Below are 27133 nucleotides of genomic sequence, written 5' to 3'. Positions count from 1 at the left end.
TTGAACACATTGTGGTCGGATCAGATTTTGCTGTAGCTACCTGGGAGCGGACGGGTGGCACCTGAAAGTGAAGCGAAGCCTCCTTTCGACTTCAGAAAGGCCGCTCGGTTTTCACTTTCTGTTGAGATACTAATGAAACTGGAGTGAGGCGGCCTTCTTTGGAAGTGGATAAATAATTAACCTGACGACTGAAGCCACAGTTTACAAAGGAGCGGGCATGAAGAGCTGAGACGAGCCTACCTCCCTCCTGTGTCCTGAACCAGAAGAAGAAAAAACACAAACAGGTCCACAGGTGTTGTTTTGCTTTTTCATGTCATTTGACCTGGATACACTGAAGTGTAATCATGCTTGGAGCGGAGAGCAGACTGGAAAGCCGGCTGAAGAAGCTGGAGTCCCTGATGAGGAACCCTCAGTCGGCACTAAACTTGGAAACTCTACTGGTGAGTTTGTTTTATACCCTTAGGGTCTGATACAGGTAGGTATGACAACCGAGACATGATGACTTACGTTCATGCGTAATTCTTCCTTGAGTAATAATTCTGTCATAATCACTGATTACCTGAGGAGACGTGTCTCAAACAAGTGGAGTGCACCAACAAATGAATAACCAGTGACAGTTTAAAGAGAGAAGAGGAAAAATACACGGGGCTGTTATCATACGAGTGAATTACTGGACAGTATTCGTTTTTGTGAGATGTTTAAGATAGCTGCCTGTGAAAAGCTCATTTAGCATTAACCAGAGCTCTGTTTATCGGTTTATTAGTTTGGCTTTTAATCAGGGATGTAACAGTGGGAAACCCCACCTAAAAACTCAGTGTGTGTTGTGTTTCCTGTGTTGAATGCAGGAAAGGAAACTGAGGTTACAATAATAATAATAATTTTAAAAAATCAGAAATAATTAAAGGGGGCACTAAACTGACGCAAACTGATACTGATTCAAAGACATAGACCAAAGAACCAATCAGTGCCCTCCCTAAAATCAAAGTGACAGTTCATTCATTCATTCATTCATCTTCTCTCACCACTCCATCACTGTCCGTTCATGATTACCTGTTGAGCCTCTTGGTGCGGCTTCAAATTGACATGCCCTCTGCCTGACCTGTCCTAAGAATGTACTCAGCCTGGCCAATGTTGATAAAAACTATTGCTCCTGCCAGTCCACTCTGCCCCAACCCCAGACAACAGCTACACATTTTTGAGCTGATATTGAGCTTTTGTCACATTAAAACTTTCTTTGTAGTTCTCCTTACACAACCATTACCCAGCACAGAGCTTGTTGTAAAACGCAGTGTACAGTAATGGTAAATGTAATACCTCTGAGGCAATCGAGAGATGCCTTTGACGAAATGTCAGGACTGGATTAACATGCTTTTCAACATGGACTCACACTTCAGCTCTGCAGGTGAAATAATCAGACAAGGAAATGTTCAGTTGCTTCGCACAGGTTTGGTATTAACAGAGCGCCACCAGCTGTGGCTGTTATTTTGTTGACACCTGAAAAGAAAACCCATCCAAGCATGCTCAGGGATCAGTACTATGGACAATCAGTTAACAGTCAGGGGAGATTTCATGTTGTATATACTGGTCACTACACAAACAATCTTTCTGTCTGCAACAGTTCCTTCTGGTGGGAATGTGTCTATTCTGAGCGCTGATGAGTCACAAGTAAAATCCAGTATAAAGCCACTGCTCTTATCTTTACAAAAACAACTCCAGCTTATGTCATACACGACATAATGGGACGCAAACATGAAATGAATCCGTTTAAGCCCACGGCGGAGGTTAGAACTCGCCACCCTAACCTCACCAGTCATCATTTTCAGTTTTAGAACCATAGTCAGCTGCATCTCATTCCAAGCAGCTCCGTAGTGGAGGTAACAATGGCCACCATGCTGCCTAATGCAAGGGAGATACCACACAGGAAGCTGAAGTCACTTCCTGGAATTGAGATGGAGATAAGCCCCACAGTAACCTCACATCACTATTTCCTGTTTGTCCACAATTATTTTTGTTGTGTACGCACAAAAGATTTTATTTATTTATTTTTTAATCTGTGGAACAAAGAATTGGGGTTTTTAGCACAGTGAAGCGTTTTTCAAGATAAGCGTTTTATTTCCTTATTGAATGTTTTGCAGTCGTTTTGCAGTTTAAATTCCCAACACAAGTTCTGAGAGCTCAAGGTGATGTCTTCAAATGTCTTATTTTGCCTGACCAGCACTCCAAAACCCAAAAGTGTTGATTTAAAATTAAATGAAGCAAAGAAAAGCCACAGATTGTCACACTTTGGAAGCTGGAACCAGGAAATATTTCCCACTCTTGCACGACATATGCACTGAATATGCTAGTCAGTATTTTCTTGACTAGTAGCTAGTAGTCTGTAGTTACCAAAGTCCGCAGGTGGGATGGAGTCATCATAGTTGCCAAATATATAATGATTAATAGAGGTAGCTAACCTGCAAAAATGTATCAGAAGCATGGGGCAACTCCTTTGTAAAGAATGTAAAAATATGTACAGATCAGATACTGTACAAGGAAGGGCTTAATTTAATTCAGGAATCTGAGGAACAATTCAAGGCAGGCCTAGTTTGTATCAGGGAAGGCATCTTTTTTCAATACCGGAGACCGGATCTGTTTGAGCAGGAACAGTTTACATTTTCATGCACTCTGAGCACCTCCGTTGCTGCTGAATGTGCTCTTTGACGCTATCTGCTCACAGTGGAGTAGGTGGATGGTGTGGTTTTAGGGTGGTGAGGACATACAACCCAACCTTGACAACAGAATCATGTTCAGATTTGTCCAGATTCCAGAGGTGAAAATCAGACAAGCTTGATCAAATCGTCTTAAGCTCTGACTGGTCTGAAGCTCAATCAGGGTACGAGACATTTAAAGCCAACACAAGATAACACATGCTGCTGTCTGTCCTTAACAAACAGTGGGAGGAAAGGCCTGAAAGTTGCCTTAAATCTTGAAGACGTTTCACCTCTTATCCAAGAACTGGACCTGTTTAAGTCATATTCAAGATCTACAGCCAAGCCCAGTTGCCCTCGATTCAACTCTTTTTGGGTAACAATGCTCGGGTCTTATTGGCTTTTATCTGAGTGGATGACAAAGAAAAGTTCATTACAAAAATGACAGATACACTTAACATAGAAATGAACATAAAGGGAATATTTTGTATATGTGTATCTGTATATGTAATCAATTCACGGAACAGGTACCTTTATCAGATATGGCGGTATTTAACCTTTATTTAACCTTTATTTTCACTTGTAAGTCGCTTTGGATCAAAGCATGAGCCAAATTAGTAAAAAAAAAATTAGTAAAATTTAGAAAACTGGTTTCAGATCCAAGGACGCAGCAGCATGAACAAGTTCATCATTTTTGTCACACGTTCCCGCAAACCATACACACACACTGCAGATACTTCATTTAAGTCTTCTAAACTTAGAGCATGATTTACATATGATTCAAATTTTACACAGTTGGAGGCTGAACACAGGCTGAAAACTCTGCCACACACACACACACACGAGCACACTGTGTAAAATGATCACAGATCCTCAAGCGCTCCGCCTGAATCCAGACCCATAAGCTGTTTGTCCCACAATAGCCTCTGAGCCTTCAGGTCTATTTCCACCCGTCTGCGGTGGGGGAGATCTCTCCTCACCGCTGCTATTTAAAGGTGCAGAATTGTTCCACATGCCGCTGCCCACCCACCCACATGTCCCCGAACGAACAGGCCGATAAACACTGCTGTGTCTCGGCGCCCCCCCCCCCTCATACCACCACAGACACACACACATGCACACTGAATGACTCCACTTGACCCCTGTTTTTGGGGAACAGAAGGTCATACTACACCCCTGACCCCACCCCCCCACCTGCCAGCCTCATACGTTTGGATCACAGAGACATTTTGGTTCTGCGTGAAACCCAACACCGCTGATATAAGCACTGATGACACTACTGAGGCCCCGGCCTTTAGTCCTATGCTGTCCCCGCCCTTCTGTGCTGAGCTGTAGAGAGGGGAATGTGTGTTTTTTTGGCTGGAGCGGGTGTAGGTGGGCTCTGTGTTTGGGCAGGGGGCTGTAACGACATCATGTGACTAGTTCTTGTTGTTGTACGACTTGTTATGTTTTTACATTCAACCTATTGTCATAGTTTTGCTCTGCTGCACATTAACAGCCTCATTTTCTCTACGGCTTATGTTTCATTTAAGAGAACACGGCTCACAAAAATGTGCTTCTTTCCTTCCTCCCTTTCTCCATTTATTCAGTTTTGTTATCTTTTATCTGGCAGCTGAAGGTCAGGGTCGTCCAACTTACAAGACTTGTCCAACAGAGTCATAAAAAAATATTCCATCCTTCCTTCCCAACATTAATGAAACTTGAATTCAGCTTTGAAACATGAACATATTTTAATGATTCTCAGTTTGTTAATGAAAATGTCAGCCAAACCCAAGCATTGATATTTCAAGTGTTAAGTACTTGTTTTTTTCCCATTATAGTGCTTAGTTTGAGTGGCAAACATGTTACAAAATAAAGCTTTTACTACACTGGGGAGTAAACCTGGAAATTCGTGCACTCATACTATGTTTCTGTTTATTTACAAAGGGGGGTTGAGTTTTTGTTTTTTGTTTATTTTTCTGTCTTTCAGGATTCCATGAATGCATTGGCTAATGATCTGAACTATCCAGCCCTGCGGAAAAACAAAAACGTAGATGCATTTCTGAACCGATGTAAGTCCCACAGAGTGTTCTGGTGATTGTGTGCATGTGGTGTGCAGATCGAGATCCTCAAGCTTAGCTTGAAATACCCACAGTATAAAGATGTCTTACACTGAAAGAAAACAAGAACACTCCATGAGTATTTATGTATATAACTGGTTTGTCAGTGCAAAAAAAACGATGTTTTTTGATTAAAAAAAAAAAAACTGCAAGAAAATCTCCACTTGACCAGAATCAGATTTTATATCTATTCCACAGGTTACATCCTGGAGACAGTGTACTGTAGAGTACACAGAAGTCTTTTGCAAAAGGTCACAGACAAGATAACAAACAACAGAAATAACATCTCTGTAGAATGATTATCAGTGAAATGTTGATATTGAGATTAACTACTGTTTAGCCCTGGTAAATTCTAAAGCCAAACTGTAAATAAAAGTTAGATATGTGAGACTTTTGTACAGCCTTCCTGTTTTTTTATAGTCCACTTTTTTTGTTTTTGTGCCCTGTGTCTTTGTTTAAACTAGAGCATTATACAAAGACCAGACATCACATTGTGTTTTATAAAAGCGATATAGCGTTTATTGCCACTGTTCCCAGTAGATGAAAGTTTCTTGCCCTGAGCAACATCGTCTTTTTAAACAACAGTCAGTGAACCCGCATGATTGCAGCTTGACCTTTGCGTTGTTGCTATAGTGTCGTTTATGTTTTTCATCCTGCAGATGAAAAGGCGGTGAGTCAGCTGCGAGAGCTACAGGTGAAGCTTGAAGACTTTGAAAAAGTGAAGTTGATCGGGAGAGGAGCCTATGGAGAAGTGCAGCTGGTGAGATGATTTTCCCTGTGAAGAGTTAATGAATAAGTGTGTGATTGCTCCCCCACACTTTTTGACTTTAAATGTAGTGTGGTTTGATATAAATGGAAGTGGAGCAGCAGAATCTCTCCAGATGTTTACAAATGGAGACGCTTGCAGCAAAAAATACCAGAAATGTGAACCACTAGAGGGAGCAACAATCTGTGAATCTTCAAAAATACAAACTGTGCAACAGCTGCAAGTCGTTTTTGGTATTTCAGAGAAAATTGGCATCTTTGTTCTCATCATGACCACGTTAATTGACTTTGAGTTTAAAAAAAGTGATTAGGAAAAGCAATAATTCCTTTCAAACGTCCAGTTTTTCCAGATGTTTGTCTGATGTTCTGATGGAAGCTTGAGCCTGGTCTTTGTTGAGTGTCTTGTGGTACAAACAAGTCTGGACAGGCTCTTGTGTGTAGGAGAGGACTGTGAAGTCTGGCGTGGGGGTGTGGTGGGGGGGCTTACTATGTATGCACTAGAAATCTTGTGTAAGCATGTCTTTCTATGGGTGTGTACTACAATTACAGGCTCCCCTCTCTGCCTCTAACTCTCTCCTCTTCTCTGTGTCTCTCATGTTTTCCTGGTCATTGTGACATTCTTACAGTCTTGTTCTTATTGTCCTTGTGCAGTTATCAGTGTTTGCACACCAACATGTCATCCTTTGCCTTGCCCATCTCTGTCGCAGGTCCGTCACAAGGCCTCTCGGAAGGTTTACGCCATGAAGCAGCTCAACAAGTTTGAGATGATCAAGCGGTCAGACTCAGCCTTCTTCTGGGAGGAGAGGCACATCATGGCCTTTTCCAACAGCCCCTGGGTCGTTCAGGTGTGCACGTATACAGGTTTTACTCTAAGAAATTAACACATGATGATGTGAAACAGTGAAAGGATTGAACATTTAAAAAAGCATATTTTGGCTCCTTGACACATGCATCTTACAGTCTTTATCATCCTGGGTGTACCAAATATTACTATAACTTTTCTAAGTCTGATCCCCCCCAGAAAAACCTAAATTTACATCTCTTGATTATATTATATTTGAAGAACGTTAAGAACCACACAAATTTCTTTTTAAGGAAAAACAGTGGATTTTAGCTTTGACTGAAAAAGGCAACATTTCACCTCTGCCGTGTCTTCATTAGGCAACATGACCAAGCATGAGGTATATGTAGACACCAAACTGGGTACGTGATTATGTGTACAGTTCATGATAGGTCTCCATACATAATCAAAACAAAGTACACGTTCATTGTACACAATTTCATAGACCAAATGTTTTTGGGTTTTTTTTGTTTGTTTTTGTTTTGTTTTGTTTCTCCCAAGCCCATTGAGTGCAACCTGGTTTTATAATATTGTCATCAAGTTAGAGATACAAATCTGTGACCTAGTTTGTTGTCTGTTGTTCAGTGATGAATACAGATGATCCAGAGATAACACACCCACTCACACGCACCCACACCCTGTAGTCACATCTTTGATTACTCTTGAGTAGTGCTTTGACGTTAAGTGACTCAATTTACTGTCTTCTAGCTGTGCTGTGCTTTCCAAGATGACCGAAACCTCTACATGGTGATGGAGTTCATGCCTGGAGGCGACCTGGTTACACTCACCATGAACTACGACATACCGGAGAAATGGGCACGCTTCTACACGGCTGAAGTTGTGCTGGCGCTCGATGCCATCCACTCCATGGGCTTCATTCATCGAGACGTTAAACCTGACAACATGCTGCTGGACCAGCATGGACACCTCAAACTGGCCGACTTTGGCACATGCATGAAGATGGACTCAGTAGGTTATTTTTATAGTCACGTTGTTGTGATTTTCAAATGTCTTGAACTTGGACAGGGGGTCTTTTTAAACACCTAGGAACCATTTATGTTAGGTGAATTTCTCCTGGATTACTTGAGTTGAGAGTGACTTGACATTTCTTTGTCAAGAGAAGTTTTCCCTTTTTCCAGGCCCTAGTGCACCACCAAGTGTTCAGACTGTGAAGTGAAGCCCTGTGCTGCACTCTTGCATCAGGCTGTTTTGTAAGGTCCCAGAAGTTGTTGTGCTAAACAACCAATCTAGATTACAGCAGAGGTTCCGCCTCTGGTGTGAGTCAGGACATGTTTTTTCCACCTTTTGTTTTTACCACAGCAATTTCAAAATAGCTGGTTCACAAGTGGATGCAGACATTTGAGCCCTCTGAAAATCTGTGTCATGTAATTTCTTTCTTTTTGTACAAAAATATTGTCGAAACACTGTGGTAGAGTTAGAAAGCCTCTGAATATCTGGAATATTCAAAGATATATGTGTTTCTTACAAAAAAAGTTAGGATCAAGCTGGGAATTTTACATATAGGTCACAAAAGGAAAACATTAAAATGTATTTTATAGCTTTGTCTCATACATTTACGCCTTTAAAGGGTGACTTTGAACAGTTTTTTTGGGTCATGGGAAATGTGGAATCATGGCCTCTTTGTTATTTTCTGCTTCTTCCTCAAACTCCAACATATTTTTTACTGTCACTCTTCTCTTGCTTTCTCTCTGTAATACATCTTGTGTATTTTTTATGTCTGCAGACAGGCATGGTGCACTGTGACACAGCTGTAGGCACACCAGACTACATCTCCCCTGAGGTGCTCCAGTCTCAGGGTGGTGATGGTAACTACGGCCGGGAGTGCGACTGGTGGTCTGTAGGAGTATTTATCTTTGAGTTGCTGGTTGGTAAGTGATCTGCTGATGATGTTCCATCTATATTATGTAAAATTTTGTCTTGGATGCTGGAGTGAAACTGTGACCGTTGAGTCACTAGTATAATCATCAACAACAGATTTTTTTGTGCTGTTTTGCTGTTAAAATTCTAACATTTCCCCTTAAATCAAACACTATATGAGACTTCTTTTATTCATAGGTGAAACTCCCTTCTATGCTGAGTCCTTGGTGGGAACGTATGGGAAGATCATGAACCACAAGAACTCCCTCATCTTCCCGGATGATGTCGAGATGTCTCAGGATGCCAAAGACCTCATCTGTGCCTTTCTTACTGAGAGGTTCGCACATGGAACTCTAAATCATAAAAACCAACACTTGTGTTTTGTGCTTCGGCAAGAATTCAGAGTATTTCACAACTTCAAGCTGCCTTGCATGCACAGACAGCTGGATGCATGCTCGGCTTTTCCTTTTCTACTCTGCCATTATACTAATAGATGGACTACGCACCAGTGAAATGGCATTGTTTGGACTGTAGAACAGAACAGGGAGCATTCACATCATAATTCAACTTAAACCTAAATAGACCTGGTTATAAAGGTACAAAATGTCCAGTCATTCTTTAACATAACATCTTGTACATTTGTAACCTACCTCTAAACTTGTAAGCTCCCATTTGAGAAGAACAACATCTTAAATGAACAGGAATGTGGCAAAGATTAGATTTGGCAAAGTCGACAGAGTTGCAAATTTGTGTTCAGTGGAGCGGGGTTACTTCTGTCTCAGCAGATTAGGAAAGTAGATTATTCAATTTCAGAAATGTTGACTATTTTCACCTTCCACAAACAGTACATTTTTTTATATTTGTAGTAACATATCAGTATTAAAGGTAGAAGTTAGGTGAATGGGTGTGTGGGTGTGGGTCATGTACTTGGTTAGTGGCCCACCCCCCTGGAAGAAACCACTTCCTGTTTACATTAGTAACCCCACCCCCTGGAGGGCTCAAACACAGGCCCTTTCTGCTTCAATACAGAGCAGCCTTTCATTTTTCCTCACACAGTTTATTTACCTTCTCACACACTATTCTCTCACCACAGACATAATCTCACATGTGTGTACAGCCATCCACCCACACACACACATACACACACACACACACACACACAAACACACACACACACATCTTTAACACTGACCAGCGACTGCATTCACCACTTAACCCACATGCTCCGTCACTGTCGCCCCGTCTTGCCGCTGAATCATTCCTGTAAGCACTACCATGCTGGTCTTTTCAGATTTTTTCTTTCTTTCTTCCCCATATGTTTTTCATCACTCTCCATTTGTAAATTTCTTCTTCTTCCCTTTCTTGGTGCCACTTTCCATTTCTCCATCCTTCCTTTTCCTGCTGTAACTTTCTCCTTTGCAGTGCTACAGTTTTCTGGGCACTGGTGTACGCCTGGCTTGGGTCTTGGTTGCATGTCCAATTTTTTTTTTTTTTTTAGTGGGGGTTTAAAAACTCTCCTTTTTCTCTTTCTTCCTCCCCACCCCTGCCCTCTCTTCCTCTTGGCTGGGTCTGGAATGTCCCACACGTGGCAAGCCTAAACTGCCGCACCCCTCCAGCCCTGTACCCAGCAGTGGAGGAGGGAGGAAAGGGGGGACGAGGCGAGAGAGACAGAGAGTAAGAGTGTGTTTGGAGTCTCAGAGAGAAAGAGCAGAAGCGGGGAAGGCAGCAGCAGCTCTAAGCAGTCGTGTTTGAGTCAGGTTTGTTGATGTTGCCTCCTGCACTCTGATCCTGCTATCTTCACTCCCTCTCTCCTCCTGGATCTATATAATCTCGGGTCTGACTGGTTAGAAAAGGTTTTCAGGCGTGTCCCGTGTCCACCAGTGGTCATGCGGCTCTCCATGCTGGTCAGTGTGGTCAGTGCAGAGTGGTCACTCCACTGGGCTGTGTGTTTGGGATGATGGGGGTGGTAGAGGGGCGGAGCGGGGTGTGTTTTGTGTTTGGGATGAGGAGGTTCTGCTCACAGTCTTGGTCCTGTTGCTGTGTGCAGGACTGTTCGTCTAGGCCGCACCGGAGTGGATGAGATCAAATGCCACCCCTTCTTCAAGAATGACCAGTGGACCTTTGACAACATCCGAGACAGTAAGTGTGTGCATGTGCAAGTTTTCGATTCTTTTTTTTATTTTAATTTTTAAATTTCTACAGCACAGGTGCAAATGTAACCTCCTTCCATCTCTGGTAACAAGCAACTTCTTTTTTTTTTTTTTTTAACTTCTTGTTGCCAGTCCTCTACTTCTTATCACCTCCAGCCCATTCCTCTGCAGATCTGTTCAGTTTCAGCCTTTACTCATAGTTTATTTCCATCTCCTGAGCCATTAAGCCTCCCTGTATGGTGCACATGCTCTCCATATGCTCCCTGTGCATATCTTATATGAGTTGATGCTGCAAAGAGCAACAGAGCACATGATGCACAGAACCTACAGGATAAGCAGCTGCATATGGATTTCAGCAATGTGTACAATGACGAAACAGAAAGGCTGATTGAATGAAAGTAGGAATATTTAGTGTTAAATGTTGTGACTTATATACTCATATACTACCATGTAAAACAGTTTATATCTTAAAAAAGCATTAGTATATGTCCTTTTAGAGTTAAACAAGGTACACAGCACATGTTAACTAATCTGGGTCAACAAAAAATACCTTGAATGGTGAACACTTTGTACACTATACTGAAACTGTTATGATATCCATCAGTTACTACGTTACCAAGATTATACTTTAGCATTTGATTTTTGCATGTCATGGCTCAAGCTTTATCAGATCAGACATCAATTAGGAAGGAACCAAGAAAAAAGTAGGAAGGAAATAAGGAAAGGGGATATATTAGGAATATGAACAGGACCTCTGTCTGTATATAATTATATACAGGCTCTTTTTCTTTGCCTTTCTGTCTCTCTGCCTCACCTGGCTCTGATTAAGACAACAGAGAGAACTTCTGATCAGAGCCTGGCAGTCTGGAACATGAAACCACTACTGTGCCACTGCTGTGCTGCTCAGCTCTCTTCATGTTTGCACATGCATGTCCTCACACACACATACACACACGCACACTCAAAACAAGACTCTGCCCCCATTCTGGCATCCCGCAGAGCTGCATGTACTTCTCGGTGTTCTGTGTTTGTTCAGGAATGACATTACTCCCTGCTGTGTGTGACCGTGACTCAGGAGCATTATTTTTCGACTTTGGGCAGGATTCTTCATGTTGTCTTCATGTTGTATCAAGCTTATTAAGCACTGGAATGGTTGAGGGAAAAGAAGCAAGCACCATGGATGGATGGATGGATGGATGGATGGATGGATGGGATGGGAGGCAGCACCCCCCGTAGCGGCGGGCGGGGCAGGCTGTGCGGGCTGTGTGGACTGGTCTAATGAGAGGGGCGCCCCAGTTTGGAGGGCTGCTCCAGCTCTCTCACTCTCACTGTGGCCACGGCTGCCTGTCATTAGCCGCCCGCTATCAGAGAGCATTCTGGGAAGTCGTGCCACAAGGGCCTCCATGGAGCGGCCTGTGTCTCTTTCTGTCTCACCACATTTTGGCTTTTTTTTTCCCTGCCTCTTCTTTTTTATTTCCCCCTCATTTGTTTCATTCCTGCGCTTGATCTCTCCCTGTATTTTCTCCACCATCTTTGAGTCACATTTGTCACGCTGAGGGTTGTGTCTTGACCTAACAGTAATGAGCTCTTTGCTGAGAGCCAGAATTTCACTGGTCTGAGGAAGTCGATCCACAATGGCTGCTTTTTTTCTTAATTAGGAACTATTTATAGGCTAAAAGGCGAGCTTAGTTTTATCTGATTGGCTCTTTGACACATTTTTGTCTGCCAGTCGTGTGGACGTTTAAGGTGCGCCTGCTCCTGGGAGAAGAGAGCAGAAGGAGCGTTCTCTCCTGGCATGTTTAGGCCTCGTTTTTGAAAGGCACTGTGTGTGGGGCACAAAGCGAGCACTGTACGGGAAAAGGAGTGGTGTCAGCCTCACGCCAACCTGCAGAAAGCTCACTCCTACTACAAGCACTGCCAAAGTTGGCATAGACTTTACTCAGAAACACTCTTGAAAAAAATTAATATTCACTATTAAGAGGCTGGTGAAGTACTTTAAATTTAAGTAGCTTTAGCACCAGGTCTTAATCATAGATTGTCACAGTTTGTGTAAAACATCATCTTTCTCTTTCCTCGACCCTTCCTGGTTTGCACCTCCTCCTCGCCCACATTCACTCCATGACTTTCTCTCTCGCGTTGCTTCTGTCTTCCAGCTGTGGCCCCAGTTGTGCCAGAGCTGAACAGTGACATAGACACCTCTAACTTTGACCACATAGAGGATGATAAAGGAAATGCTGAGATCTGTCCTCCACCCAAAGCCTTTGTGGGCAACCAGCTACCATTTATCGGCTTCACTTACTTCAAGGAGGACCAGTAAGTGTTTTATTCTGGTATTTTATTTGAGTATTTTTCTTTATCTACGTTTTTGTACTTATACTTTTTATTTGAATTCATTCTTGCTGATCTTATATTTTTCTTCAAATTGAACGTAATGTAACTTTGTTGGCATTGTTGGGATTTTGTGTAGATTCATACAAATTGTAGCTCTCCTGTTTGGGAATATTTTGCGAGGGCTCTAGACTCAGGAAACGGGCTTAAGGACAGTGCAGCGTCACAGCAGTACCTTTGATACAGTCTCACACCAGTCAGACACTGTATGCCTGTTTGAGCTCCACACTGCTGCCTTGTTCTGACAGCCCCTTTAACTGCCCTCTTTTCGTATGATGAAGTCTAGTTTCTAAGCCCTAGTCTCAGGAGGAGAAATTAAACAAAACAAAAAACAAATAAAAAAACCTGTGTTGAATTTATGATCCTATAGTGCTTCACTCATACATTTTTAACCTGTTTTTACTTTTTAGGCTTGTACTAATCAAGCTGAAGTTTCATATATTAAATGCCTAAGTATTCCCTCTTTTGCATTAAGCTCTGAAAACAGAGTCAAGGTAAAAAAAAAAAAAAAAACAGTCAGAGGTATGTATATACAGGTGGTGGGCAAAATAGAGATAGAGAGAAAAGATTTTTAAAAATTGTGAACACCATGCCAGAACAGTTAGCGCTAAAGGGCACAACTGGTCTTAAAAGGTTCATAAAGTGGCTTCAGATTCTGTGGTCACTATGCAGCGATGTGGCAGAGTCGAGTAATGATTCCCAGAGATAGCTGCATTACAAGTCCACCATCATGGTGAACAGTTGGCAGCAGACAGTGTGGGTTGGAGGACTTCTCTAAAGGTAAACCCATCCAGATGTAAGAAGAAGCCTGAAAGATCTTCAGACCTTATTGCTTTTTCCACAGTGAAGGCTTCCAGGTTCTGTTTTCCATGCATGAGCTTATGGGTCTTCAGTGTGAATGATTTCTAAATGGTAGCCCTAAAGTCACGCCATAAATTTAACATGCAGATGAACATTCAGCTCCCTCTTGACAATCCAACTGGCATTATGGATCCGGTTAGATTAAAATACATCACTACAAACTTGTAGGTTGGAAAACCGCCTCAGGTAAACTGAGACATTCATGGTTCTGCCCTGTCCTTTTGCTCTCAGGCTGCTGAAGGGAAGTAACAGCTGCTCTGTGGAGGATATAGAGGACTGTAAGGAAAACTCTGAGGATAAGGAGCATTGCTCAGACAGTAAAAAAGAGGTGGGTGTTTTTGTGTATGTGGTCTTAATATTATGGTAAAAGAGGAGAGATAAAAGACATTAAAAAAAAGATGGAAATGACCCTCAGACAATAGTATTTTCCTTTTCTGTTCACTTGTATGAGCAGCTGCAGAAAAAGCTTTGTCATCTGGAGGAGAAGCTCGACCATGAGATGCAGGCCAAAGATGAGCTGGAGCACAAGTGCAAGTACGACTGGACAAATAACACACAAACGCACTGAGCTGAGAACTGTCACTGACACTGGTTCTGACATTACAAATACGTCACTAACTTTTCCCACTCAAAGAAGAAAAATATAAAGAAAAATATGTATGTAGTGATCATGCCAAACAAAAGTCAAATCTTCTCTTAATTCTGTGGGTAGAGGTCTGTAATAAAACTGTTCTTTTTCCCCAGAAATGCAACCAACCGTTTAGATAAGCTGGTCAAAGAATTAGATAAGGAGGTAAGCATGGATGGAAGACTGGGTGGATGCATTTCAACCACATACCTGAAATGATAAAGTAGGTCTGAGTTCATTCCACTCACAGTTTGTGATTTCCTCTCTGATTAGATGAATAGCAGGCAGAGAGTCGAGGCCTCGCTGAGGCAGCTGGAGAGAGAGCGAGCGCTGCTTCAGCATCAGAGCGCCGAAAACCTGCGCAAGGTGGAGATTGAGACTGACAGAAAACGTAGCCTGGAGAATGAATGTAAGCACCTGGGAAAAATCCTGTCTAAGTAGGACTGAAACTCTTCAATAAGCTGACAGTGCCTTTCGAGCATGCAGGTCTTCAGTTCTCATTTTCATATATTTTACCTGCGAAATTGATATTTTGGTTTGACATTTAAAAGTACTGACACATCTTAACTTATTGAAACTTGGGGACATCCCAGGAGCCTTTTGTCCCACTGTATATTAAGACAAATGCAGGCTCTCGCCCACCGAATGTGCTTTACAAAATACTGCATTAACTCTTATTTGTCTGTGTTTATACATCAGTGAACAACCTTAGGGACCAGCTAGAAGATCTTAGGAAGAGGAACCAGAATTCCCAGATTTCCAGTGAAAAGAACATCCAGCTGCAGAAACAGGTGAGTGGAAGCTTATTAACTTTACGTGGCACAGCTTTACGTAGCTTTGTCTTTCTTCTATGGATCATTTTTTCATAACATTTCACTGTTTTGTACTTTGTACTTGCAAATCAAACACGCTGATTTAATAATCCATATTCAAACATGCGGCTGCTCTTTTCTTCATTATTTTTCTTTGCCCTCATTATATCTCTTGAATTCTGCTGCTGCATTGATCCAGTTTTGCCTTCAGCGAAAGAAGTTTCATCTTTTTCTCATCTGTAGCTCGAGGAGGCCAACGTCGTGCTTCAGGCCGAGCAGGAGGCGGCAGCACGGCTGAAGAAGAGTCAGGGAGAGGTGCAGAAACAGGTCCAGAGCCTGGAGATTAGCCTCAGGGAGATGCAGGAGAAGTGCAGCCAGCTGGAAAACAGCAAGATGGAGCTGGAGAAGCAGCTGATGGGGCTGCAGGCCGAGCTGGAGGTGGAGAGAAGAGACCGCAACCTCGGGACAGAAACTATTACTGACCTACAGGGTGAGACGTGGTTGTCTACTACACTTAGTGTAATAATGGATATTGAGAAGCACTGAATAAGTAGCCCCAAGTAGATTTAAAGCAAGACTATGTAACTTTTGAGAAAAGAAATAAGTCATTCTTCATCTTTCAAATGAAAAGTTATAAGCAATTAAACAAACCGTTGTTCGATTCATTACAGTCAGAGATTTTACTGCTACAGCTTTACTGTGTCTGGCACAACCAGCGCTTTAGAGAAAGGTTGCTATATCACGGACAATACTGTTGTTTTGCTGACTTTATGATTCTTCTACCCTTGAACTACAGTTACAAAAGCTTAGCATTTTAACAAAGTGCTGAACATTATCCCAAAACTGTTCAGCAAATGTTTTATAGTCTATAATTTAGACACATAGCCTGCACACAGTGGCTATAAATTAACAATAAGCAGAAGAAAAAATGTAGTCACTATTTCACTGCAATAATCACTTTAAACAACCAGCCAGCCATTATTCAAAAGCCTTTTATATTCCAAACTTTAATGTGTCTATTAAAATGTTATAGGGTTAGAAATGTTAGAATTTACCAGTCAAAAATGTCAATTCACCGCCATAACTGCAGGCAGTCGACCTGCGATCTTCCTGTGCTCATTCAAAGCCGCTGCAGTAAACATCTCCTCAGTAGCAGGAAAAAGGCATTACACAACTCGGAGCTGGAGGCTGGACAGGGTATTAGATGTGAATCGTTTTTTTGGACCTGGCCTTGGGAAATATCGGATCATAGGTGGAAACATCTGTTCAAAAGGCTGAGAGTGAAGCAAGAGGCTATGAAAGCCAAAGCCGGACCAAAGCCAGCCCCTCTTGTGAGACGCTGTTTGGAAACTTAAACGTGCTCGGTCCACGCAGGGAGAGGCCAGCCGCTGAGGTCAGAGGGGACGTATTGAAACAACGGTGCTGCCTGTTTGCTGTGATGCATCATGTTTTTTTTTTTCCTGGTAAAAATCTCCACGTGGGTGGAGTTAGTCAAAGGGAAAATAAACATTAAGTGCAGTGTTTTTCATGTTTTTGAGACAAACACGTGCAGGAGTCCTATGTAATGTCTCACCTTAGATCATGTCTGTTTGAAACTGAATAGTTCAGGTACATTTCCATGCGCGTCTTTGTATTCAGTGGGCGTTTGTTCTAATTGTTGTGCTCTTATTTCTGTCTCCTTAATTCCATTCCCAGGACGTATCTCTGGCCTGGAAGAAGAGGTGATAGAGCTGAAGTCATCTCTCTCCAAAGTCCAGTCTGAAAAGAAGCAGCTACAGAAGAAGCTCAATGACATGGAGAAGGTTGGTTGTCATGTCTGATTTCCTGTGTGAATTGAGGGTGAAGTTAAAGCTTAAGAGGTATTTCTCCTGACAACCGTTTCTGTAAAACGTATACACACCCTTGGATGTTTTCCCCTTTTATTGCTTTTATAAATGGAATCAGTAGATGGTCAATATAATTTGGCTTTTTTGACAAAAAATTCCCCAAAAGACTTTAATGTCAAAGTGAAAAGAGATTTCTACAAAGTAATGTCAGTTAATTAAAAATATATCATGTAAAATAAGTGACTGCATAACATATAACATATTCAGCCCCTATTAAGTGACTGACCTAATTCAACAGAGGTCCTCTAAGAAAAGGTTACTGTATATTTGACATTTCTATCTTGTATATTGTAATTTTCCTTTGGTTATTCCCATCCAAGTGCAATAAATACAAAATATTCCAGTGAAATAATTGCCTCTAGAAATCTAATATCCACCTCTGACTCTGTAGGAAAAGAGCAACCAGGAGATCGACCTGACGTTCAAGCTGAAGTCCCTCCAGCAGAGTCTGGAGCAGGAGGAGGCAGAACATAAGGCCACCAAAGCCAAGCTCGCTGATAAAAACAAGATCTATCAGTCCATCGAGGAGGCAAAATCTGAGGCCTTGAAAGGTGAGCAAGCAGATAGATGAAAGCATCAGCATACGTCAGTAGTTTAAAGTTAATTTATTCACAATTATCTTGCCTGACACAAAGAAGAAGAAAGGTTTTGTCAGTCATGAAAGCTAGAAAGTGGCTTCATCTATTCAGGAAGGCTGTAGCAGAAATGAAAAAGGTGAAATACTGATTGATAGAGTGCACCTTGGACAAACAGCATTTGAAAATAATTCTGGTTTGTGCCCAGCTATCTGACAGAAAACTGTAACAGGCTGGCCTTCAAGTATTGTGCTCTGATTGGCCTTCTCGCACTCTGCTGTTTATCCGGTGCTCCCAGCAGGCTCAGGGAAAGGCAGAAATTGTTTTGTCAATACTGTGGTATTGAGTGCAGCATAGATCACCCTCCTGATGGTTTTCCTGGTCATTTCCTTTGGTTCAGAGGTGGAGAGCACCCTGCAGGAGGAGCGCAGCTTGAAGCTGCAGGTGGAGGGCAAACTGCTGCAGCTGGAGAAGGACCACTCCATGCTGGACTGTGACTACAAGCAGGCTCAGCACAAACTGGATGAGCTGCAGGCACAAAAGGACAAGCTTTCTGAGGAGGTGTGTTTATCTCTCTATAGAAGAAAAGGTCATTTCCCACTGAATGGTAAATCCCATCATTCAGCAGCACCTGCAATCAATCAATAAGAATTTGCAACAATTTTCAATACTCAGTTTGTTTCATTAATAACATTAAAAAAGTCATTTTTATTAAATATAAATGTCAAACATTAGGTTTTGTTTCTCCATTGTTGAGGAGAAACAATTCAAATTTTCCTCAACACATTTTCTTATGTCAAAACACTCAACAAGTTTTTTTAACTGATGTTCAGACAAAATAAGAAATGGGAAGATGACACCTTATGCTCAGGGACCTTCTGATGGGCATGTGTCCGTATTTTTAGACTTTTTATGGACTAACCATTCCACAGAGTAATCCTTAAAGAAATTGGTTCCCCTTACGTCACCCCATAACTGCTTGCGCGTGCCCTTGTGTGTTTGTGCAGGTGAAGAACCTGAGCTTACGTCTGGATCAGGAGATCCACAAGCGGAGTCTGAGCCAGAGTGATCTGAAGATGCAGAACCAGCAGGTGTCAGTGCTCCGCTCCTCAGAGAAACAGCTCAAACAGGAGCTCAACCACCTGCTGGACATGAAGCAGATCCTGGAGAAACAGAACCAGGAGCTGCGCAGGTCAAACACACACACACACACACTCACACACATATAATGAGTGTAACACAATGCATCGTGCATACTGTAAATACATACACACATCCAGAGCAGCAGCCTTTGTTAATGTTGTAGTTGAATTATTGTGGAGAATCTCATTCATATCATATCTGATTTGATGAAAGTGCTTTGGCTCTGGTGTTCAGTTGGCCCAGAGCAATGACTGACAGGTTTTCGGTGCTGTTCCAGGGAGAAGCAGGTGGCTGACAGCCAGCTGAAGGAATTGAAGGACCAATTGGAGGCAGAGCAATATTTCACGGTAATTCTTACCAATATTATTCTTTAATTTTCTGTGCACTCTGTCTGCAAATGGCAGTGACAGCCAAATATTTGAAGCTCCGCATAGCTTAGTCAACATAGCTAAAAAATGATTAGTACAGTGTTTGGCTTGAATGGCAGAAGAGCTCATCCCTCACGAGTGGATTTTCACCCTCCAGTCTAACTCTTTGCTATGTATCTACAGTGATATGAAACTGATTAAATCTACCTGTTTTCCTCCTCCAAGACCCTTTACAAGACACAGATCCGCGAGCTGAAGGACGAGTGTGAAGAGAGAAATAAGCTGTACAAAGAGGCAGAGCAGCGACTGGCGGAATATCAGGACGAGAGGTAACTGTGATTACTGGTTTGCTCTAACCACCAGCTGAGTCCAGTCCAGAATCACTAAAGCAAGAAACTCTGAAATTACCTGAATGGAATGGAAGTTAAACTATCTACCCAACATATCCTCTGTGATTTGATCTGTTATAGAGATATAAAATGAAGTAAAATAAAACAAACAGGATGCTGTGCATAAAACTGAAGAATGATACAGGATAGAAATAGAAAAACTCAAACAGACTTTGCAGTCTAGTGTTATTTGTCCTCTCTAAATTCATCTCACATACAAAAAGCAGGATATAACCTTGAACTGGATGAGTCACGTTTAACCACATTAGCAGAATTCCCAGATGCACTCCGGCCACAGATTACTGTGGACATGTATTTCACTATGATGCAGTGTAACTCTGACTTTAAAAATATTTCATGCATTTACAAAAAGGTCCTTAAAATACTGATATACATCCACACTCTGTAGGCAGTCTGTTTCTGACTATTTATGACTGGCATAATGACAGCAGGGATTCTTTTGTAACTCAAATATTTCTCCAGCTCTAGCTGTTTAATAAGATGATGCTAAAAACTCTGACCCCTTCTTCCCTCCACAGGGATTCGCTGGCAGCCCAGCTGGAAGCCAGTTTGACCAAGGCGGATTCTGAGCAGCTGGCTCGCTCCATTGCTGAGGAGCAGTACTCCGATCTGGAGAAGGAGAAGATCATGAAGGAGCTGGAGATCAAAGACATGATGGCGAGACACAAACAGGAGCTCAGCGACAAGGAGGCCACCATCAGCTCGGTAAGATTACAGTAAGGGTCAAGATCACCTACTAGTGATCCAAAAACAACAGGGGGCTTTAATTAGTTGATTGACAAGTAGTTAATTGTCTGCACCTGGTGGCCCAGATAGTTTGATTAAAGCTGAGGACCAGAACTGGTTGAGAAATACAGCATAAAAGCTATGAGAAGCACAGATGTATTGTTTGACCTCTTTCCATTTCATTCTTCCTGTGAAGCACTTTCTAAAATGTGCTACATAAAGAAAGTTTCCTTGCTTGCTTTCTTTTGTATGCATGGAAGAGGCTCATTTCTACCCCTATCACCCCTTTACAGCTGGAAGAGTCCAATCGCACTCTGACAGTGGATGTAGCCAACCTGGCCAGTGAGAAAGAGGAGCTCAACAACCAGCTGAAAGAAATGCAGCAACGTGAGTGTCATTTTGAGTTAATGATCACTGCAGAGAAGCACGTTTTCACAGGAATGACATTTCATTCAGCCCAGGAAAATGTGTTAAAAAGCTGTCTTACATATCTTTTTTTGATTTATGGGGGGAAGGCTGTAAAAATGTCAGGCATCAATCTCCTCACCAGGGAAGAGATTAATGTCTATAGAATTGTGCAATAAGTTGTGGATTGCTGCTTTAAAACTTGCGTTAAGCAAAAATGTCCATGATCCCCGAATTGATATTCATCTCTGCTATTTATACAGAGCTCCACAAAGCCAAGGAGGAGGAGAAGCAGATGAACTCACTCAAAGTGTCCTTTGAAAAGCAGCTGCAGAATGAAAGGACACTAAAAATTCAGGTGTGTGTCTGGGCGCCTACACAGGTCTAGAAAGCCTGGAATATTTTCTATACTTTCATACTTTTTAATTTTTTTTTTTCCTCAGACAACTGTTATGTCACATCATTTGTTGTTAAGAATAATTTTCAGCTACAGGCTTGTGTTGAACTCTGGGCAAAGTATATATAAAAAAAAAATCCATCTTGCAGCAACGCTGATATTCCTGCCGGCTTCTCCTGCCTCAATTCACATTTATCTTAAATAGATCTTTGTAAAGCTATATCACGCTGTTTCGCTCTTAGGCTGTTAACAAGCTGGCGGAGGTGATGAACAGGAGGGAGACCGTGCGGGCAGGTCACCGAACCATCGACACTGAAGTGCACAGGAAGGAGAAGGAGAACAGGAAGCTGCAGCTGGAGCTGAGAGCGGAGAAGGAGAAACTCAACAGCACCATCTTCAAATACCAGAAAGAGCTGACAGAGATGCAGGCGGTCAGTACGCCCACACTGCCAAAAAATACAGCAAAAAAAACATCTGTTTCTCTGTGAGACACTGAAGAAAGATGAATTTTGTTACTAATTAAAATCCTGATTATGCGAGAGATGTAAATGGAGATACTGTCAGTCACAAAAGGTCTTTAAATTACTGTATCTCCATGGAATTAATAAGCATGTTAGTCAGTACTCGCAGCCAGCAAGTCATAAATCACTTTTTCAGGACTTTTAAAGCTGCTCTAGAAGTGTAGGAGGAAAATTCCTTCTGGTTGACTGCAGGGGTCAAAAAATATGCACTTTTAACTGTAAACAATAGAAAACTGGAGCTGCAATTAAAAGGCTGTTCATATCTGTCACTCAGCTGATAGCAGAGGAGAACCAGGTGCGTTTGGAGCTTCAGATGGCGTTGGACAGTAAGGACAGCGACATCGAGCAGCTTCGGTGCCAGCTCACCTCCCTCAGTGTTCACTCTCTCGACTCCACCAGCATCAGCAGTGGCAACGACCTGGACGTGGTCGACGGATATCCAGGTAGACGCTGAATCACACACCTCTGCGTTACTCCTTCTGCTCTCTCTCTTCCTGAGTTCTTGCTGTTTCCCTTGTTTTCACTTTGAGTCTCTTTGTCTTTCAGGCCAATTGTGTTTGACCTTTTCCTCTTTATGCTCCTTCCTTTTTTTTTTCCCCCTCTCTCTCATTTTACCTCAACTTCTCTGTTCGGGGTCTGGTGTAGTGCGCATTACTCACTCTCACACCTCAGAATCAATGTCCTTCACCTACCAACGCACACACAAATCTGTCTGCATCGACACCCGGCCTAACCTTCACTCGGCTGGTCCTCTCTTTGACTCTGACTCTGAGGATGACGAAGAATATGACAGGCAGTTGGAGCAGGGCCACCGTCCCCTGGCCCTCACCTACGAACAGTCCCCTGAGCCCGAACCTGCAGGTGATCCTGCATGGAGGTTTAAATCTGGGGTGGGGATGAAAATGAAAACTGCAGTTGACGGTTTATAACATTGATCCATCAAAATATTTTCAGTAGTTTCGTCTTCATTCGCTCAGTTTGCAAAGAAATAACCCCAACCCTGGTTCAACCTTGAAAAGCTGCAACTAATCCCACTATTGTGTTGACTCTGTCTCTGCTGCGCTTTAATCCTTTTTAATGTTCACTGGACACGAGAATACTCACAGCTTGATGCTGCCCTGCTTTGTTCAGATTTATTCCACTGTAAAAGATGTAGGAGTGAAGTTTGCATGTTTTTTTTTAACTAAGAATAAAAGCTTTTTATTTAAGTTCACACCTGCCCTATTTGCCAGGATGAGTCCTTATAACCCTTGCAGTTCCCTCTGAATGGTCTGTTAGTGTTTTCTAAAAACCAAAGAGCAGGGCTTCCTGTCTCTTGCCCTTTGGTTTTAGTGAGGAATCATTTCCTCCCAGAGTGATGGCACCAAAGCTTAAAAATGTCAAGGTGTTCTTTTAAGTGCTTCACATGATTAAAGGCTGTTCTCCTCTTTGTGTTGACACCTTCCTGTTTTCTTTTTTTTTTTTTTTTTCTAGAGTCCAGGCTTGAGGGTTGGATTTCACTTCCTACCAAGAACACAAAGCGGTTTGGCTGGGACAAAAAAGTAATGTATCCACCATTATTTCTCGTATCTACAGATTTGTTTTCTTAGTAATTACCATCGCTATTGAGTCATTTCCCGCTCTAACCCCTTTGGTCGTTGTTTCCCTTTTCCTTTACAGTATGTAGTGGTGAGCAGTAAAAAGATCCTGTTCTATAACAGTGAGCTGGACCGAGAGCAGGCCAACCCTTTCATGACCCTGGATATTGAGTGAGTTTTTAAAAGCAGGGTTTGAACATGTAATGCCAAAGATTTATAATAAGGATAAAGTTCATTTTAGAGGAGTTTTTAAAAACAGTAGGTTACAGAGTTCATCACAACATGATATAATTAAGCCTGTGTACAAAAGCACCCACTCATTCACTCACCCACTACTCGCTATATAACAGACACTGAACGGTTTACTCAACAGTGAGCAGTAAATTGAGTTTTCAGCTGTGGAGACTCAAAATGGTAATTTTCTCAGCTATAAAGCGCAGCGCATTGCATTGTGGGATTGTTTGCAGAAACCTTTTTTTTTCATTCCATTGTGGAATTTTTTCGGGCATTATATTATAGTGGATAAATTTACACACACAGCATTTGGACACTCACAAAATGGCAGACAGTAAATGTAGGGCCCTATAGAGTAAATAGAGAGTGGTTTTGGACACATCTATGGTGGCTAAAAACAGAAAAAGAGAAAACGGAGAAGATAAAGAGAAAAAATAAAACAAAATATAGAATAAAAGCAAATGACAGGCACTTAAAAATGATCACTGGATAAAAATGAGTAGAACAGGTGGAGTAGAATTAAATAATATCAGAGTAAGCAATAGAATGATTTGAGAAGTTCTTTAAGCTAATATAACTGTTGCATCGTTCCATTTTAAGTCATTCTCTTTAGTTACAAAAATTTTAATCACTCCGGACCTAAAGTAATAATTGTATTTATTATAGAGTTCACGACTTAAGACTTCTTACATCTCTCTCCCTCCTACAGTAAGCTCTTCCATGTCCGACCTGTCACTCACACTGATGTGTATCGTGCAGATGCCAAAGAAATTCCGAGGATATTCCAGGTAATGAGCGAGGACTCTTTGTTCTCTTCTCTTTCTGTCCCCTCTCTCCCCTTTCACAGATTGTCGGTATAAATCAGGCACGATTTTCTCAATTCACCCACCTGCTTCAATAAATCTTCATTAAAATTGCATTACCTTTCTTTTCTCTCTTCAGATCCTGTATGCCAATGAGGGCGAGAGCAAACGGGAACAGGAGGCTGTAGTGGAGCCCGCGCCGTTTGGTGACCGCCCCTCCTACATCAGCCACAAAGGCCACGAGTTCATCCTCACTCTCTATCACTTCCCATCCAGCTGTGAGGCCTGCACCCGGCCACTGTGGCATGTCTTCAAGCCCCCGCCGGCCCTCGAGTGCCGCCGCTGCCACACCAAGTGCCACAAAGACCACCTGGACAGAAAGGAGGAAGTTATTGGGCCCTGCAAAGGTCAGCATGCTCTGTCAAGTGTTGATAAAGAACTAGTCTCTCCAGCGTTAGTTTGGAGTACATAATGTTTTACATATTTGTGGGCACATATTCCTTTTCTTTTGAAATATATTTCCATTTTCTTTTGATCAGTTTCATCTCTACCCTGTTTCTAATTTATCTTTTAATCTGTTTTCTTTAACAGTGAACTATGACATGTCCACTGCCAAAGACCTGCTCCTGCTGGCCAGCTCTCAGGAGGAGCAGCAGCGCTGGGTCAGCCACATCCTCAAACGCATCCCGAGGAAACACCCGACAATGAGTCCCCCCTCGGCGGCACAAAACAACCCACCTGACGCGCCGTTGCTTTCCTCTCCACGGCAATCACCGCGACCTTCACCCAAGGCTTCTCCTCGTATGTCGGCCCACCGTGGTGCCATAAAGATCCAGCCCAGCAGACAGCAGCAGCAGCAGTCATCAGGGAAGCCAAGGTGAGGAACTGGGAAAAGCACTTTGGAGTTTTTAGTGAATCCAGAAAATATTTAAAACTTTCATCCACATTAAAACTAAGCTTGTGTGTACTGATTGTTGACTTTCAATATGGCAATTTTTTTCCCCCAAGATCATACTTCTTATGTCCTATGTAGTTGAACGGGGCCTAAAGCTGTAGCTGACCCATGATATCTTGCTTCAAAGAGGATTCCTGAATCACAGCCTATGCATAACGCTGTATGCAGCCTTAATGCTCCACCTCACTGAGCGTCAGTAGACACCTAATTTAGTAGAAAATGGCACCAAACCATTGGAATGAGAGTTACTAACTGTATCTGTCTTGTTGTCTGACTGATTAAGAGACTCAGCTGTCAAAGTTTGCTCTCTCAGCCACAACCTGACTCTCCTCCCTCAGCTCTGGCCCCATGCTCCGTATCATCCTCCACTGACCCCTGACCTCTTCACCTCTGACCCCACCTTTCTAACGTCTCTCATGCTGGGAGACTGTAAGTAGCAGAGCTTTGCGTGCCTCTCTGCCCGCCATAAATGCTGTGCTGCTGTGCCCATTAACCCTCTCATCATAACGAGCAGCATTTAGTCACTCATGAACTACTCACAGCTCTACGCTGCCCCCTGGTGAACATGGAAGGTACTGCCCCAACACTTTATGAAGCAAAGGCTTTTGACCCCTCGGTGAACTTCATACTTACTGTTTCAGATTGCTTGAGTTTGGCCTGAAAGATTGGAATTGGTCGTTGGATGATGTCGATAATGATGATGATATGTTCTTCTGAAGAAGTGAAAGAGGGGGGACAGAGGGTAACTGGACCTCTGCATGAATCGTGCGTTCGCAGTTTTGTAAGAGGCCTCAGTGCAGGCAGAAGCATGTTTGTGTGTGATTTCCAAATTAGCTGTTGAATGTAAACCATAAACTCTGTGTTTATATTTCATCATTCTTACAAGAGCAGTTTGATGTTTTGGGTAATATGCTGACTGCACATGCTTACCGCACAAAAAACAGACAGTTTTGGGCATAGTCTTGATCTGGATGTTCACAAAGTGAAATATCAACATAATAGTTTGACATTTTGGGAGATAAGCTCATTTGCTTTTCCTGGTGGGAATAAGATGAGAGGATCGCTACCACTCTCATGCTGATTAGCTTATCTTAGCTTAAACAAATTCTCCGCAAATGAGCAAATTTCCCAAATTGTGAAATTATTGGTGTAGTATTTTACTTCATGCAAACATACGGACCAAAATTATTCCTGTTTCTATCTGCTTTTCATGCATATTTTACTCATGCATTGTGTGGAGAGCTTCCTTGTTTAATATGTGTGGATTTTGTGTGGGCGTGTCTTTGAAGTCCTGTCATTCTGTACCTGGAAGCATCCCAGGTTTTCATATCATTTTCTCTCTCTCTCCTCTCTCTTCACAGTTAACCCTGGCAGAACAAAGATGTGTATTTTCATCTTTGTGGATTTATTAACCGCAGTCTGGACACAGTGCCTACATGTGTTATTTGTTCAGAGAACTAGCCTGAAAAAAACACTAATCATGGACGGAGACATTCACAGGAACTGGCTGTCGTCATGAGAACTGGGACTGTGTTTGTCATTTTAACAAGAGGAAAATGAGCATAGAGTTCACCTTACAGTGAGGCTTCATCCAAAGAAAAAGTAAAGACTGCCTTATTTTATAATCACCATGACAAAAAATAATTCTGTCAGATGCAGTGACTCATTTGGATTTATATTTGTGTGTGTGTTAAGCATGTGTGTGAGCATTTGTACATAGGATTAAGAGGTCTGTCTGTGTATTATACTCAGAAAATGTTGCTCATAGTATATTATTGTTTTATTTTTATGGATATAACTCTACAGCACATTATACAGCACACACGGTTTGTGTAAATGTATGAACACAGTTTTGCTGAATGGAAGATTTTACATCATTATGGCTCTTGATTTTCTCCAACATGCTTCATTACACAAAATAGATCCATTACAGCATAAGACAGAATAATGTGAATTGAACAGAAAGGATGTGTTTCTTTTTCTTGCCATTCATGACAAATTCAAATAAATTCTGTTACCCTGAA

The 27133-nt window shown here is 42.1% G+C and overlaps 1 protein-coding gene across 3 annotated transcripts; it reads left to right on the top strand.

The window, feature by feature from the left end:
* On the top strand, positions 1 to 27133 carry LOC121199268 (rho-associated protein kinase 2-like). 3 transcript variants are annotated; one of them, XM_041063784.1, is made up of 33 exons: positions 5 to 440; positions 4657 to 4738; positions 5446 to 5546; positions 6259 to 6396; positions 7101 to 7361; positions 8137 to 8281; positions 8469 to 8607; positions 10318 to 10409; positions 12574 to 12733; positions 13901 to 13997; positions 14124 to 14203; positions 14414 to 14462; positions 14571 to 14706; positions 14997 to 15088; positions 15353 to 15599; positions 16805 to 16911; positions 17387 to 17546; positions 17971 to 18131; positions 18578 to 18762; positions 18991 to 19060; positions 19307 to 19410; positions 20010 to 20196; positions 20511 to 20604; positions 20886 to 20980; positions 21262 to 21450; positions 21815 to 21983; positions 23014 to 23081; positions 23200 to 23288; positions 24061 to 24139; positions 24294 to 24561; positions 24746 to 25031; positions 25751 to 25851; positions 26471 to 27133. In XM_041063784.1, exons 1-32 carry the CDS (start codon positions 345 to 347, stop codon positions 25824 to 25826), a joined length of 4302 nt encoding a protein of 1433 aa, XP_040919718.1. In that variant the 5' UTR covers positions 5 to 344; the 3' UTR covers positions 25827 to 25851; positions 26471 to 27133. The 3 variants fall into 3 exon arrangements, with proteins under 3 accessions (XP_040919720.1, XP_040919718.1, XP_040919719.1); XM_041063785.1 differs by lacking the exon at positions 25751 to 25851; XM_041063786.1 differs by lacking the exons at positions 23014 to 23081; positions 23200 to 23288; positions 24061 to 24139; ... (2 more) ...; positions 25751 to 25851; positions 26471 to 27133 and adding an exon at positions 22186 to 22484 and having other exon boundaries at positions 1 to 440.

The sequence above is a fragment of the Toxotes jaculatrix genome, chromosome 19 (assembly GCF_017976425.1).
Source record: "Toxotes jaculatrix isolate fToxJac2 chromosome 19, fToxJac2.pri, whole genome shotgun sequence".
In the NCBI taxonomy this organism is placed as follows: Eukaryota; Metazoa; Chordata; class Actinopteri; family Toxotidae; genus Toxotes; species Toxotes jaculatrix.
This window is presented reverse-complemented; position numbering and strand designations above follow the sequence as displayed.